This window comes from Colletotrichum chrysophilum, assembly GCF_026319265.1.
Source record: "Colletotrichum chrysophilum strain AFK26 chromosome Unknown scaffold_12, whole genome shotgun sequence".
Lineage (NCBI taxonomy): Eukaryota > Fungi > Ascomycota > Sordariomycetes > Glomerellales > Glomerellaceae > Colletotrichum > Colletotrichum chrysophilum.
The window spans coordinates 558,115-573,706 of record NW_026517299.1 but is presented as its reverse complement, the minus strand read 5'-3'; the positions used below and the strand labels follow the sequence as shown (position 1 = coordinate 573,706).

At 52.9% G+C, this 15,592-nt stretch overlaps 3 protein-coding genes and 2 non-coding genes across 5 annotated transcripts; 1 reads left to right on the top strand and 4 right to left on the bottom strand.

Annotated features, from left to right (window-relative positions):
- Nucleotides 1-1,367: 1,367 nt before the first annotated feature.
- On the bottom strand, nt 1,368-3,235 carry COL26b_002525 (uncharacterized protein; the record flags this gene model as incomplete). Its single annotated transcript, XM_053175441.1, has 2 exons — nt 1,368-2,260; nt 2,341-3,235. The coding sequence occupies 2 exons, from the start codon at nt 3,233-3,235 to the stop codon at nt 1,368-1,370; spliced, it is 1,788 nt and encodes a 595-aa protein (XP_053040747.1).
- A 3,339-nt stretch (nt 3,236-6,574) lies between these two features.
- COL26b_002524 (uncharacterized protein) lies at nt 6,575-8,586 on the bottom strand (the record flags this gene model as incomplete). The annotated part of the gene is made up of 3 exons (XM_053175440.1): nt 6,575-7,861; nt 7,918-8,280; nt 8,554-8,586. 3 exons carry the CDS (start codon nt 8,584-8,586, stop codon nt 6,575-6,577), a joined length of 1,683 nt encoding a protein of 560 aa, XP_053040746.1.
- Nucleotides 8,587-9,984: 1,398 nt separating this feature from the next.
- Nucleotides 9,985-10,078, bottom strand: COL26b_002523. Its single transcript has one exon. It is a non-coding gene; the product is annotated as a tRNA-Arg (tRNA).
- Nucleotides 10,079-11,031: 953 nt separating this feature from the next.
- On the top strand, nt 11,032-11,126 carry COL26b_002522. The gene has a single exon. It is a non-coding gene; the product is annotated as a tRNA-Ile (tRNA).
- Nucleotides 11,127-11,349: 223 nt separating this feature from the next.
- On the bottom strand, nt 11,350-13,014 carry COL26b_002521 (uncharacterized protein; the record flags this gene model as incomplete). Its single annotated transcript, XM_053175439.1, has 4 exons — nt 11,350-12,098; nt 12,148-12,318; nt 12,377-12,518; nt 12,571-13,014. 4 exons carry the CDS (start codon nt 13,012-13,014, stop codon nt 11,350-11,352), a joined length of 1,506 nt encoding a protein of 501 aa, XP_053040745.1.
- Nucleotides 13,015-15,592: the final 2,578 nt, after the last annotated feature.

Sequence of the window (15,592 nt, the reverse complement as noted above, 5' to 3'; positions counted from 1 at the left end):
ATATCAAGAATTTCATTACCATGCGCTAATTAGCAATGACGGACAAGTGCATCATTTCTCCGACCTCACAGTCCCATCGGCTTCTACGCAGTACCTTTCGAATGTCACTCCAAAAGGGGGCCGGGCCCCGACTCAAAGGTGAACTAGACGGCGGTCCGGGGGGGCCCGGTGTAACGGGTGTGGATACTCGGCCGTCCATGTCCCTTCCGTTGACCAACCGGGTTGACTCCATAGTTGACCAAATGGATACCAGAGCCATATCAACGGCTGTCGCCATCGGGTCTTTCGATTTCGTCATCCTGTCAGCTAGCCTAAAATCACTACGATCACCACTTTTTTAAATGGAAATTGGGAGATATTCTCGGACTTTGGCCCTGTTGTAGAAGAAAAGGCTCATGTTGTCAAAATGGGGCCCCGCGGGAAACGTTCCTACATATAGGTATCTCTTCGTAAATATTGACGTATGTCTCGTCAAAAGTCCGAACTCCGAGTAGCAATTGGGCTACGAGTCAAAATTTGGTGTCTTTTCAGGGTCAGTCGGAGCTGTCAGCCTCTCGCTTCTCGTGCCGGAGGAGGTGCGGTTTGGTGCAATTCGTAGTTTGACTCGTGTCGCCTACCCTCCCGTTTTACACTAGAGGCTCGGCTGAGAGTGCTCATAGAGTATGAATTGGCGCTACGGCTGAAGTTGCAATAGAACGTACGGATATCCCAAATCAATCGATTATGGTCCAGAATTCCAGCTTGTATGACAGCTACGATGATTGTATCACGACATTGAACATCTCATTAGGTTGACGGGATTTTAATTGCAAACAACTACAAGCACGAATTGCACGAGATATGTTGTTGGCATGAATGCATTCGACATCACCGTTCAAATGGGAATTGAGAGACTTCTGTGAAAAATTTCTGTTCGTCGTAGCATACAGCTTTGTGATTGAGGAGGTATGGCGAAACATGGTGTAGCTAGTATTGATTCAGTGATAATTGTTTCTCGATCCAAATGCAAACTTGAATAAAGAGTGTGTGTTCCTATTCTCGGCGTCAATATTCGCGCTGGAGCTGTTTATGAAAAGATTCCAAGCTACGCGTTACATTATGTATGAGGGTTTTGCTAGTTAGCATAGAGCATTCGACTCAGCACCAGATCCAGGGTTTGAGAGTTCGATGTAAGTGCGCAAGGTATGATTCAATAATTTTTCAGTGTAGATTGACATGAAATCTAAGCATTATGTATATCATTAAGACTCGCAATTCCCTATGATTCCCCCAGCCTAGGTATACCATCAAACAGAGCCAGCCAGCTCAAAAGACTCCACGCAACGCTGTGCCAATTTCCATCAAATGTAGACTATTCCTCGGTTCGCTCATCCAGAGATAGCAAAGGTACTTCTGGCCCTCAACCTCGCTCCGTAGAAGTAAAGCAGCCAGATTCCAATGATTCCAATCGTGCTCAGTCCACCGAGCAGACTCGTGCCCCTTGCGACACCTAAGTTGCCATACAGCGGTCTCGCGAACAGGATGCTCGCAAACGCCAGCGCCGACCGGAAGAAGTCGTTGCCGGCAAACAGGCTGGCTGCGTACTGCGGGTAGCTCAGCGGTACGTACACGAAGATGCACTGCATTACCACGAACACTGTGGCGCCATAGACCGTGATTCCGATCGTCGGCGCAATCCAGTGGATTGCAGGCGATGCAGTCCACGCGAAGATGAAGAGACCGATCGTGGGGCCGAAGGCTGCAGGCAGAGCAGGAACAAGGCGGCTCTCCTGCACGGGGAAGCCGAACTTGCGGATGCGGGGGATCATGTAGAAGGCGAGGTAGGACATGTACATGGCGACGCCGATCAGGCAGGCGACCAGGATACACAAGAAGACGAGACCGATCTGGCCGAGGGACATGTGGTAGTAGATCGGGTAGACGAGGGGGAATACCTCGAAGAAGCTGTAGTAGATGCCGTAGATGATGGCCGTGTAGATTTGAACGAAGAGAATGGCCGGGTCCTTGAGTGTGATCTCGAGGGGCTTGATGAGGGCGTCGATAACCACGGCTGAGGTCTTGAGGTTCCGCTGGTCGATCTCAGATTGAGACATGAAGCGCGAGTTGCCGGTGAGCTTGCGGAGTCGTTTGGCGCGGCGGAGGAGGATGTTGGGGGCGGAGGTCTCGGGGAGGAAGATAAACATCACGATGAAGACTGGGGCGGCGGCCCAGAGGATCTCCCAAAGGGACCAGCGCCAACCCTTGGCTGTGACAGCGTAGCCTGAGAGGAGGGGGCCAAGAGCGGGACCTAATTGATGATTAGAACGATATTGATAAGAAATACGATTGGGACTTGCTTACCGCAGTATGCAGAGCTAGTCCACATGATGAGTGCAAATGGGTAGGATAGGTTCATCATGGAGTAGATGTCACCTAGTGATGCAGCTCCCGAAGCAAGGCATGGAGAGCCGAAGAGACCCTGCAGGAAACGGAGGACCATCAGACCGGCGTAGTTGTCGACCAAAGGCGCAGGGATAGAGACGATAACAAAAAGAAGCATTGTAACAATGTAAATCGGGTTGCGGCCTATTCTGGGGATCTCGGAAAGGGGGGAGAACACCAGTGGGCCGATGCCGTAGCCCAGAACGAAGAGGGCGAGGCCCAATGAAGCTTCAGTGAGATTGACGCCGAACTCGTTGACGACACCCTCGATTGAGCTCGTGTATATTGCTGATGAAGTATACACCACAAATGTGTAGATGCAGATAATGGCAGTGATGAGGAGGCGCTTGTTGTTAGACCAATTCAGGGGATTGCTCAGGTCGTCGGAGAAGTACCAATCCACCAAAATAGCACCATCTTTGGTCTTCTTCGGTGCGATAGGTATACTCTTGGTCCTTTCAATCTCGTGAGCCTCGTCGACTTCCAAGCGTTCCTGTGAGTACGGAGCCGTCTCCTCTCTGCTCCGCGTCCGAGTGGCCCCGACACCGTACGGTCCGGCGTCAGCTGTCTTCTCCTTGGAGATTGTGTTCTCATCGTCGCTGTGGCTGGAAGCGGAGGAGCTGGCCGGCGCCGGTGATGTTACGGCCGGGGTGGGTTCGGCGGTGTCGTTCTTCTCATCGGGAGAATTCATAACGTCAAACCATTGTTGCGGGAGCTGGAAGTCGGGCTCTTCTTCCGGGTAGCGGAGAAACTTCGTCCCTGTGAGGAGACGGATGAGCTGGCCCACCGGGGCGTCTATGATTAGGTTCGCCATTGAGACGTTGTGTGATGATGTGGCTTGGGCGCTGGTATCTATGATGCCAATCCTGCGATGGAGAGATGTTGGGTTGGTTGGTTTGCTGTCGCAGGCTCTAGACTTATGTGTCTATGCCTTCAGGTCAAGTATGCTTGATGTTGAAGCTGATGGAGTGGTGAGAAAAGAGATTCTAGACATGAGATATTCATGGCATCTATATACTCATCATCATCTCGGACGAACAATGGAACAAGCCTCTACATCGACACCAAAGGGACTAACATCGCGCCTAGCACGTCAATGATGACCGAGCAGGTGTCAACCCTTCGTCCGTCCGTGGCAGCCCGGGCTTACGAGCACCATTAAACGCGACGCGGAAGAAATCAAGTCCCCTTTCTAGCGCGTGTTGATATCAATTATGAATCACACCGGATCGAAGCTTTCGAAGCTACCGGAAAGGGACGATGGAGCGCATGCATGGTACCGCCTGTCTGGGTTGCTTTCGTGCTCCAGCGGCGCAGGGACTGGGGCACTCGGTTTCCCCAATGGGCAAATCTGATTACCACGTCTCAAATCTGCTGCGGTAAGATCTAACCGTGTCACCGGGCCATTGGACCCCCGTTTCGCGTCTGGACTTTGCGATTCATTCCGAGTCGTCTGGAGCAAGAGACGACATCATCTAGGGCTGACGTGACGCCGTGGGGAGGGAGATGGCTTGCGGGCGGGCGCTGGAGTTTAGCACGCTAGACCCGTGTAGGGAGTTGGCGTTCCCTGAAGGTGTAGAGCGCGATAGTGCTGATGGTCAGACATTGGTGCTTCCATGTAAGATTGAGATAACGGGCGGTACATGACAGAATCACTAATCCGCCCCACGGATTTTGGTGTATTTATCAGCGAGATCCGGCATCCCTCGTAAATCTGTTTGGAAGGATGTCTGTGATTGGTTTGTCCGCAAGGAAGAAACCGAGCTAATGTGCGGTTGGGGTCAAAAGCTTAAGCCCAATCGTCATCCCGCGCCGACTTACAGGTTACACCATTCTCGAATGGGAAAATGTTTTCCTCCGACTCTTATAAATCCGTATGCCGCCAAGCAACTAGAATGCCTTTTCTATGTTGAAGCTTAGAGCCTGAGAGAAAGCTGTCGAGGTGCGCTGGTGTGTGGCTTACGTCGGCAGATGGCATGTCAGGGACGTTTGCAGCATACAGTAAGCACCACTGGACAAAATCCCCCTGGCCGTTTGGAAGCTTCTTCACGAGACGTGAGGTTGTTTAACTAGCTCGAGATGATGATTCCAGGTGTTCACGTCGTCTCATGTGCTGAAGCTTGGATGCCCCTGTGGCTGCCAATGAGGCAGACCCTCTCAAGCACAATGGTCGAATTATTCAGCTGAGAGGAGTCTGTCAGCAGAGCCCAACTTCATATCGTTAGTGCCTGAGCTACGTCTCATGTCTGCATCCCGGCAACAACGGTTTAGATAAGGTTAATTGACGGCAGATGAGTCACGCTGGACCACCCTCTCGGGTTTCCGGTTGAGATCGGGACAAACGAACGTCCGGATGTTGCACATGGCTCTCTGGTGGTGAGCGGGAATAGTGCTAGTCTCCGTGTTTGCTAAGTCCGACGCGATTAACAGCTCTGGAATCCTCTGCAGCAAATGGATCTTCAGTAACAACTATCAAGCTTGATTCATCGTCTCTCCAGCTATCAAGTATGACAAAACTATGTTTTACCCTACTAACATACACCCATAACCAATATCCGAAAGGCTTTTCTGATAGATTATACTCTTTTAAGATGCACCCTTCTGTTTGGGTATCGCAAGGTTTCGTCTACCTCATGCAGAAATGACAGAGCTCATGTCTTTTATTCTACCCCCCTGCTACTTCATTGACTTCCTAGGCAGCCTGGCTTCTGAGCGGTCACATATGCTCAACATATCGGTATCCATCACAATTCTCGGGATACCTCACCTTCTTTCTAGCTGCCGGACTTCAGTTTAGCGACCTTTCGTCAAGTCTTCCTGTCGCATAGCCTTCTTTGAGGTGGAGTCTTGCTATCCGGGCGGATAACTACCATGTTAGTTGTAATAATTTATTTTATATCAATGATTCTATTACTCCTATTGTCCCTGTCGTCCTTGTCGTCACTATCGTGCCTGTATTCCCTATCGTTCCTGTTGTCGTTATCGTCCCTGTAGTCCCTATCCCTAACGTCGTCTCTAGTCGTCATTATCCTCACTATTATCGTTGATGCCTACTATCCGCCCAGATAGCAGAACTCTTGAGGTTATGCTGCTTATAACAAGGCCACCTTCCTCAAGAAATCCGGCCGCGATAATCAGATAGGTCTTTGTGCTTTTTCTTGCATCTCAATGAGAGTCTCAAAGCTACAATCTGAAACTTGTCAAGAACAAGTCCGGCCTTCCAATTACACGTTCATTGTGTGTATGGTCTGAGGAGTTTGGTGGTCTTCTTCAACGATGTCGCACTGGGTCCTCTTGAAACTGGCCTCAAACCAATCGCCGTGGGATCTTACGCGTGTTCAAGATGTGAGCATTATAAGATGCCCATCGTCCGCAGCCCCTGATTGCTCTCAGTACACCACAACTGCACAATACCACCATTCAACACCGTCGTTGCAACTGCATCATTGTCACTTGCGCCCCATCAACAACACTGCAAAAACGCCCATCACCTAGAGAGTCACATCAACCAGATTATCATCTTGAACTATCGTTGCCCATCCGAGACAATGGCCTCGAGCAGCAACCCGGATCAACTCAATGACGAGGACGCCATGTGCGTGGACAGCCCCGTGGAGCAACAGTCGCCTTCAGTAAGTCGAAACTTGGACCTGGATCTTGACGTTTCACAGGCCATGGCCTAACTCATGATCGAAGAGGATGTGAACGCTGGCGAGCCGATGTGTCTTGACGAACCAGAGACCTAGCATGCCTCGGATGCAAACAGACAATGTACTGTAACCGACCGCGTCGTCTACGACATACTCGCTCGCAGCGGCATCACTGGTTACATTCCCTGATAGCATGTGTTGTGTCTACCTCTACTTTCAAGTTTTTGATGTCTAATTAGGAAGACAATAGGTAGACAATAGGTAGACAGTGACGAATACAAGGAGCTTCAGCAGGTATTATGAGATCGTAAAGATGTCCTGGGCAACATTTAAGTGGCTTTACTTGGTGTCGTGATCTTTTGTGTTTTCTACCCTCAAAATAACTTCAGGGTTTATCGAGTTCATCTGACAACGCACGTTTGATCCGACCTATGCCTCTCCATACAAACAGACACTAACATTTACCAAGATCGATTCAACAGCTGATCAACATATCATAATCATCACGACGTCCAAGGATGCCTCTCGTCAGAATCGTCCTCCAACCCACCAGTCTCCTCTCCCAGCCCTGTAGTCCTCTTCACCTGCTCCGCAAACGACACCATCAGCTTCGCAATGCCAGACTGGACGTCCATGTTCCTCTGCTCCGCCTGCTCCACCAACCACCAGACACGCTCATCCTGCGCATCGAGAGACTTCCTCACAAGCACCAGCAACGTCTGCTGGCTGATCCATGCCTCGGGCTTGGCGCCAGTCTCCGGGTCGGGAGCGTCGCCCAGCATCTCCACGCACTTGTACGCCATGTCGAGGTCGCCCGCCATGACATGCTCGAAGATAACGTCCGCAAAGACCTGCCGGTCGCCCTTGAGCGCCAGCTCCGGGTCCTCGGCCACCAGCACCCGCCGCGCCTCCGCGTCCTCGCAGGCTTGCAAGAGATACCGGACCGTAACGTGGTTCGGGGGAGCCTCCGTGTAATTAGGGGCATTCCTGTAAATCTCCAGCGCCTTGGCATACCCATGCGTCTCAACCGCAGCCTCGACGAGCACATTCAGCGCCGCTATCGGGATCTTATACTCCTTCTTCAACGCAGCCAGCGCCTCGAGGGCTGAATCCAGGCTCTCCGGCTCCTTCTTGACCCACTCATAGATCGAGCGCGCGCTGGCGTACGGCGCGACGGAGATGGCGTTGAACATGATACACAACACCCTCAGCGCGCCCTCCAAATCCCCGACGCTGCCGTAGCAATCGATAAGCGGCTCGTAGTGATGCGCCTGCAACTTCCCGCCCCGCTGCGCTATCAGCTTATTCGCGTTCGTGACCAGTTCGAAGTCATGGTGCCGCGCCGCCGTGTTAACGATGTTCAGCAGCACGCCCTCGGGCAAGGCATACCTGTCCGCCTCGTACAGCCGGCCCCAGACGTACCGCGTGCCCTCGTAATGGTACGCCTGGCTGCAGACGTCCAGGAGCATGTGCCACAGGGACAGCGGGCTCTCGGCGGCATCGTCGGCGGCCGCGGTGGTGTGCGCCTTGCTGTGCGCCAGCCGGACGGCCTCCTCGACGAACCCGCGCTGCGCGAACATGAAGATGAAGATGTCGTAGACCCACGGCTGCACGGGGACGTGGTTGTCGATCATGCTCTCCAGCTTGTCGAGGGCGAGCTCGAACTGCCCGTCGCGTAGGAGGCCGAGGGCGACATGGCCGTCTGCTTCCGGGTTGACTTCCGTCCAGGACTGTTTCATGGCTGCGAGGACCTCGTTTCGGACGATGTAATCGGGGTGGACTGCGAGAGCCTGTATTCCCACTAGTTAGCTTATGAGATCTGGCACTTTTTCTTCTGATATCGTACCGCTAGCGCTGCGTGATGAATGGCCGGCGAGGGCGCCAAGTGCAGCTCCCTCATCTCCGCAAACAGCTGTGCCAGCATCGCTGCGGAACCCTGAACGTCTGCCATGGCGACGACCAGGTGCTCGTACAGCGCGGGGCTCAACTCGGCGTCGCGGTCAGTGACCAAATGTGTTATGATCGTCACCACCTTCTCGAAGCTCTTCGGCTGCCCGCGCAAGACTTCCAGTGCTTCGTACACAGCAGCCTCCGGCGCAGCTCGCAGCGCTTCTATTGGGTCTGGTTTAGAGGGGTCCCGCGGTCGTTGTCTCGCCGGCGGCTCGTCTTTGACGGGAACAAGTCGGCTTCTCGCATCTTCAAGCTCCTTCTGCGTGGCAGCTTCGTGGTATGCGCCGCCCCCGTATCGTCGACATTGTGTTCGGACTGCGCGGGGTCGAGTGGTGAGGGTGGAGGGGAATCGAGGTCTCGTTGCTGGCGACGGGCGGGCGATGGCTGGAGAGCTCAGTAATTTTGCTGCGGCATGTGCGTCGACGGAAGGGCAAAGGCAGCGCCATAGGCTGTCGAAAACTATTCGGGATCCCGACATGGGAGTTGGCAATATTCGGGGTTCGCGTTTCTGCCAAAATACTTGGAGCTGTACCTGGCAGAATTCGGAGCTTTCGTCACCGAACATCCTGGCCGGCGCGGGGTCACGTGATATTCAATGACTGTTCCTGGACAGCTCTCGAAGTGCAGCAATATGAACACGGGCAAAGCACTTGAGCAGGATCTTCATCTCATGGATATCTCTTGTTTGATTGTAGAGTACTTAAAATGATTCATTCGGCGTGCACGCGTTTCCAGGCCCAGGTAGCTGCTGGTGATGCCTGGGGAAGTCTCCAACCGTCAGCCCAACAGCAGCACGCCCTGTCCCTCCGTCGCAAGACGCTCTTTGGTGGGTTCCATGGGCAGATGCTTCTCTGCTTTGGTATTATTCTGGATTCCGGACCTCTGCGTGGCCCGTTGCGCCGTAGCTCATTCTCGCATTCCTCGCAGTCATGGAAACCTCCCGCCTCATGATGATGGGCCGCGGCCCCTTCCACGGCCGCCTCTCTGTCCTCTGCCACGTCCCCTGTCTCCGCCACGGCCGCCGTGGTCGCCTCTCGATTGTCCGCCCCTGCCTCCCCGGAAACCTCCCTGATTGTTCTGCTGGTTCTCCTTGACCAGATCGATAATATCGTCGGGAACTCGGAGGTATTTAATCTGTTGCAGCGCGTCAGCATTCCGTGTCACTGGGTCTAAAATGGGTCGCGGGCCATTGTTCATACGTTGTTTCCCTTCACGTAAACCTCGGGTATCTTAACGAACTTGTCACCTTCCTGTATCCACGTCAGTCGAGGGCGTCCAACCGATGTCGGGGGGGAGGCCGTCGCGTACCGGACTCGTCTGCACGACCTCCTTCAACGTCAAATTCATCCAAGTGTCGCACATGACGAGGTGGCCGTTCAGCGTTTCGCCGTTCTTGAGCTCTACGAGCATGGGGTGCCCTTGGGCAGCGTTCAAAAGACCGAGGGGTAACTGCGAGAGCGGGCCAGAATTAGCCAAACATGCGGTGGCAAAAGCGAATGAAACATCAGAATCGCAGTCGCCTCTGCATGCTCTGAGCATGAGATGCGGCGCGGGCATACGTACCATCTTGCAATCTGGGCTGCGTGAGCTTGCCTTGGGAGAGGGAAGCTGGGAGCTCGACGCGGCGGTTTGCGGTTATGCGACCATCAGGAATTTAGTGGGGCACTTTGGTTTCGGTGAGCTTCAGGTGTGCAACAAGCGAAGACCAGCGGCGGCGGACCCTTCGTTCTCACCTTAGGCCACTGTGGAACAGTGAATGACGTAGCTGATTCGTGGAAGCGAAGAACCATTAGAGCTTCAACTACACCATCTACAAATTCATATTCCGAAGTACACAGGACATCTTCATGCAAACTGCAGCTTCTTTCTCTCCCCAGAGCATCGTACCAGCAAAACTCACAAACCAGCAAGCCACGCAGACGAAAATCGACGGGAAGGAACATCACACCAAAATGCAAAAATTTGACCAACGCGGGGCTCGAACCCGCAGCCTTCAGATTACTACACCACTCGAGAGCGGATAGAAGTCTGACGCGCTACCATTGCGCCAGCCGGCCAGGTTCGGGATCTCCAATTGTTGATTGGAGGCGTTGGAAGTCGTGGTCAGTCTGTGACCTAAGTAGCGCAAATGTGGAGAATCCGTGTTCGCCCGACCCACACCTGAAGATGCGAATCACTCGAGTTGACGGCTTTGTTTCAATCAATCGTGATGCTGATCTTTCTTTTGCTCAACCTGTATTCTCTTAGTTTCAGAATTCTTTCTTACCTCAGCCTCAGTCGCGCGCAGTCGCCTCTCAGACTTCATCACCCTAATGAGTCGTTTGTCACGAGTGCTACTTCACATTTTAGCAAATGCCATTCCAACTTACACCGGTTGTAAATGGGAAAATTGCTCCCGACACCGCGTCTGGATATTATGCGCTAATCTTGGAGTCAATCGACTTTGAATAACACGTCAATGTCAGATATACGATTTTAGCGAACACTGTCAGCAGTAGACGCTTTCTATTTCCCTTCTAACCTCGCCGTCGATGCCTGCTATGTTTCCTTCAGAAACCATGATCAGACCGTATGATACCCCTGAGAGGCCTATCCGCCGGCATTACACAAACATGCAGCTGATGAGGCCAGAAGAGGCTATGAAGATTGAAATGAAAGGCATAGAGAAAGCGCTGCGTTAGCGCCTGGCCGGTTTATCTACCAATCTCGAAAATATGCCACAAGACGGTGTAAGACAACGTAAACGCCTCACTCTAGATAGGCACTCCATCTTATTGAAAGCAGAATTTAACATCCATCGAATCACATATGACTAGCGTTATCATCTGTTAACTTATGTGCTACACTAAACTGCTTCTCACTGCCAAGGTTCTCTTCCCGAGCCGTCGTTTGCTCCCCGTCCGGCGACCCACACACTCCGACCCCGGCCCGCTTCAAAATCATCACCACATCCACCTCCGCCCACCGCCCCATAAAGTAAGGGCTAGGGCACCCTCCTTCAACAACAGCTGGTCGGTTAGCTCAGTTGGTTAGAGCGTGGTACTAATACATCATCAGATGTGTTGAGTAATGCCAAGGCCGGGAGTTCAAGCCTCCCACTGATCATGATCACAGTCGTCCGCGACTTACAACATCTTTTTTGGACCGTTGGCTGAAGTTGCTGCGTGAGCAGCCTCATGATGACATTACTCATGTACTGTCTAGCTGGGCATATAATACATACACATAATCATAAGAGCAATTCACTTGCGTTTTTCCCAGTCATAATACGTAAAGTCCTACCCAAACGCCCGCTTTCCCTTTCAGCCGCTTTCCTAAAAGAAAGAAATCATGCTCTCGAATCTCGGCGCAAGAGGTTTCCGGCATCGTGCAGCTTCACGTTCTCCATGGGCTGCGCGCCGCGATCGATTCTGCCCCACCCAGCGCCCCAAGTTGGGACCTGTTCAGGTGGTATTTCGTCTGCGTTGGCCGTGGAGGGACCGTAGGAAGAAGATACGCCGCTATTTCGGAAAGTCATGGCGTACTCGTCCGAGCTACCGGTGCTATTATTTGCACCCCTGTCCTTCCTCCTCTTCCGCCAGAACCGGGTTTGATTTCTCCTTCTGCGTTCTTCTTCGGCTAGAAGGTCCGGAGACGTCATGATGCCGACGCGGACAGCCCGAATGTTGCTCATACGTGGGTAATGGAAACCAGCAGGGTGGCCGCCAGCGAAGGGGTTCCATCTGCCGCTGTAGCGCGGGTAGTGTGATATACTGCCGTTGCGACCGCGATCGTAAGAGGTTGGGGTCTCGCCGGCCAATTCTTCGAGCGTCATTCCTTTCGTCTCGGGGATCAGGAGGGTGGCGAGCATGCCCAAGAACATGAACAAAGCGAACAGCTCGAGAAGACGGTCAAGCCATGGCGAGCAGGCATTGCCGTGACAGTCGGCAGGCGTATCCTTCGACAACAATGGGATACTAATGATTTGTGCAAGAATGGCGCCGACTTTGCCCATCGCTGCTGAGATACCGTGGCCCGTAGATCGATAGCGTGTCGGGAAGCACTCTCCCGGAACGATGAAGGTCGTCGTGTTCGGGCCTGTCCATGTTAGTTTGGTCAGCGAAGACGGCGCGTTCCAAGCACTTACCGAAGTTGAAGAAGAATTGACCAATGATGTAAAGCGTGAGGAAGATTGGGTGCGGAAGCTGATGAAGCATGAAGCCCAAGATGCAGAATAGAACGGTCAGGACAAAGAAACCCAACATCTGCAGGGGCTTGCGACCCATAGTGTCGATGGCGAATACACTAGCCCAGTACCCTAAGATGACAATGTCAGCGGAAAGAGTTGCGAGGCATATTTGCAAAGATATTCATACCAGGGATAGCTCCAGCAGACGACAAAATAATCATGCCGACTGCTTGATTGTGTAGCTTCTCGTAGAAATTGGCTCCATCGCCATAGCCAATAGCTTGAAGCACAGAGGTGTTATTCAATCCTAGGCCATAGAATGCTAGATCCTGCCTCACATGTCAGTGTATTAAAATATTGTTGAGGAGCAGGGTGACATACGAGAAAGAACCAGGACAAGGCGGTGCCCGTCAAGGTCTTGAAGTTCTTCCACTGAGCGAAGAACGCAAACGTATCGCGCCATGAGGCACTCGGGGTGTTGTATGCGGGTCCAGCCTGTTTCTTCATTCTGAATTGTAGCTCTGGATCGACTTCGCCTTTTGACTTGCTGGCCATATACGCCTTGATGTCGGCGTCAGCCTTCTCGACATCCTGCTCCACATCAAAGGTATAACGGGGCGTCTCGGGAATGGTGACGCGGTAGTACAAGGCAAGACAAGCTGGGAGAGCGCCGACTCCGACAATGATTCGCCATGAACGGTCGGCAGCAAGTTGACAACGTTCATGACAGCTGGCAATCGTGGTGACGTCGAGATAAGATTCTTTGAATGCTTCCGCCGTAATGAGGGCGACGACTGAGGCACCAAGTTGGCCCAAGCCTTGCATGCTGAAAACTGCAGCAATCATGGCTCCTCTCCAGCGGGTTGGCGCAAATCTGTCGCGAGTGTAAGCTCGAGCATTACCCGGTAAAGGTGGTAACAGGAGAGATAACGTACTCTGAGGTGATGACCGAGCTGAGCGGATAGTCGCCGCCAATTCCAATGCCCTGCTCGTTGTCAGTTATGCGGGCGTAGAGGAAACCCATCATGACCCTACCATGATAATTCTCCAAAAGATCATTAGCCCTGTGAACCCAACGGACTGACTTGGCGAGACAAGTGCAGCGCTCAGCGTCGCCAAGATAATGATGCCAAGTTCCACTCCATACATCCTCCTCCTGCCGAAGACATCCGCAAGCCAGCCAAATACAAGCTGACCGATGATTATTCCAGCACTTGTCGAAGCCTTAAGAGCGGAGTTGACGGAGCCCGGTAACTCTCCGTGGTTACCGCCGTAGCCATGCTGAATTTGATCCGGAGGCCCTTGCCAGAAAACAACCCCCAGGAGGGTGATAATAAGGTTGATTGCAAAAATATCGTACGAATCGAGGAAGAATCCAACACCTGCTACCAAAATCGCTCTCACATCTGTTCCATTGTGTTAGTGAACACGCGTCGGCGAATGGGCAATCATCAACTAACGGTATAAGCCAAAAGGAACTTTGTCAATCTCGCTCAAAGCCAGCCGCCTCCGTAGGGCGGGGTCTGATATGTGCGAATAGTCGTTGTAAAAGTTGTGAAAAGCATTGTTGCCTCCGTTGGTCCGCCGGTAACCTCCTCGCTCGGAGGGGGTCATCGGCGGCGGTAACATGTCGTCCATCTTCAAAAGTCTAGCGGTTGAATGCTCGAGCGGTGAGGGCGATTATTTACGACGGCGTTGTGGCCCGATCTATAACTCGATGGTTCGCCCGGCAGCCATGATGAAATCGGAAGTCGTTCGTATACCAAGATGCGTCGTCCTCCTCCGGTGATCCTCCCCTCCAGCGTCAGTCCAAGAATGTCGTCGTCACAAGCAGTGTCGGTCGACTCGATGGGGTTCTCCGGGTTATTAGAGACTGGGACTCGAGATACAAGTGATTGCGGCGAGATCTCTGGGCGTTGAAGATCAGGGGACTAAGTTCAAGCGGCTCGGATGTAGGTGCGCGGGAAGAAGGGGTGTGGGAGAGTTTAAAGGGAATGTGCTGCAAGACCGTCTGGGCCGCAGAGGCGCATGCCACCTACGTCCCGCAGGATCCGTTCTGCAGGACGTTCGTAATGGCACACCTGATGGGACGAGCGAGGGGCTGAACGTGGGCGACAGGGTACGACAAGGCAAGCCTGTCGCAAGGGGATGCCTGAACCAGGGATGATGGGGGTGTCGGCCGCGAAGTGACCGATTGGATAGGCGGAATGGGACGGGGAACGTTATGTCCGTGTTGAGTGTCGGCCTTGTCTTTGCCTGTAGCATCAGCAAAGACGTGGACTGTGCTTGATGTGAGGTTAAGTGACGCAGGAAACGACGATGATGTAGGACGATAAACAGAAGCGGAAATGGACTCGTTGGACGAGGTTTAGGTTGAAAGGGGCCTTATCGTGGTGGTGGTTCGCATGCCTCCAAGGTTAGGGGGGTTGTTTATTGACTCCCGGTGGGAGTTTGGGGGCCACACAGTCCAGGAACGGCGAGCCCCAAAGTCAAAAAGATGAGTGTGTCGGGATGGAGAAAGTATGCAGTCATTTTGGGAAGCTCGGTGTCTGATCCCAAAGGGAGAGATGTCTCAAGTTGTTAATGTGTAGCGCTAATTGGAGAAAACTTGGAATGAGACTGGAGATTGAGTTTTCTCGCACTCTGCCAGAATCAGTTGAAGAGACGAACAAGAAACGTACTTTAAAAGAGTAAACGGTAGTGGGCGACTATGAGTGTAAGAGAATGGATGCAATGAGTGGTACGACGTGGGCCCAGAAGGTGCAGGTGAGATTAATCCCAGGCCACGTGTTGGCGATACCGCCGGATGTTCACTCTTCTGCCAGGGGCGGGGCTTTCTGTACCGGTCGAAGGGCTGGGCAGACGACCTAAGGAACGTTGACATGGCGCTAATGCAAACTCGAACAGAAATGCAGCAGAGACACCGAACGCTGAAAAAGAATTCGTCCTCGTTGTCGTAAGATGGTCCCGGCTCTCAGCGGACAAGCTTTGGTTGGCCATACGTACGCTTTGTGGAGGGGGATGGGATCGGACAGATGTGAGGGCCAACTGTTGGTCATTTGAGACGAGGAACAGTAGCAGTGCGCGGCCAGCCAGGACGGAAATGGGGGAGAGGGACAGGCCAGAAAGAAAGGACGGGCAGTTGCCAAACTGTCACAGAAGCCGGACCTGGCTGGACTCTGGGTCTGAACGCACCTGCTCCAACTTGCGACTTGCGACTTGCGACTGCAGGATAGATACCAAAGCAAGGTAGGTACGGTGGAGGTAAGGCAATGTATTAAGACAAGGTGCAGTACCATGGATACGAATAACTTGGGAATAAACTTGAGGAGGCCAGACGCCAGCCCGTGGATCTCAGACATCAGGGTGCATTCGCATCCGGAAGCTGGAAATGGGCACAGGC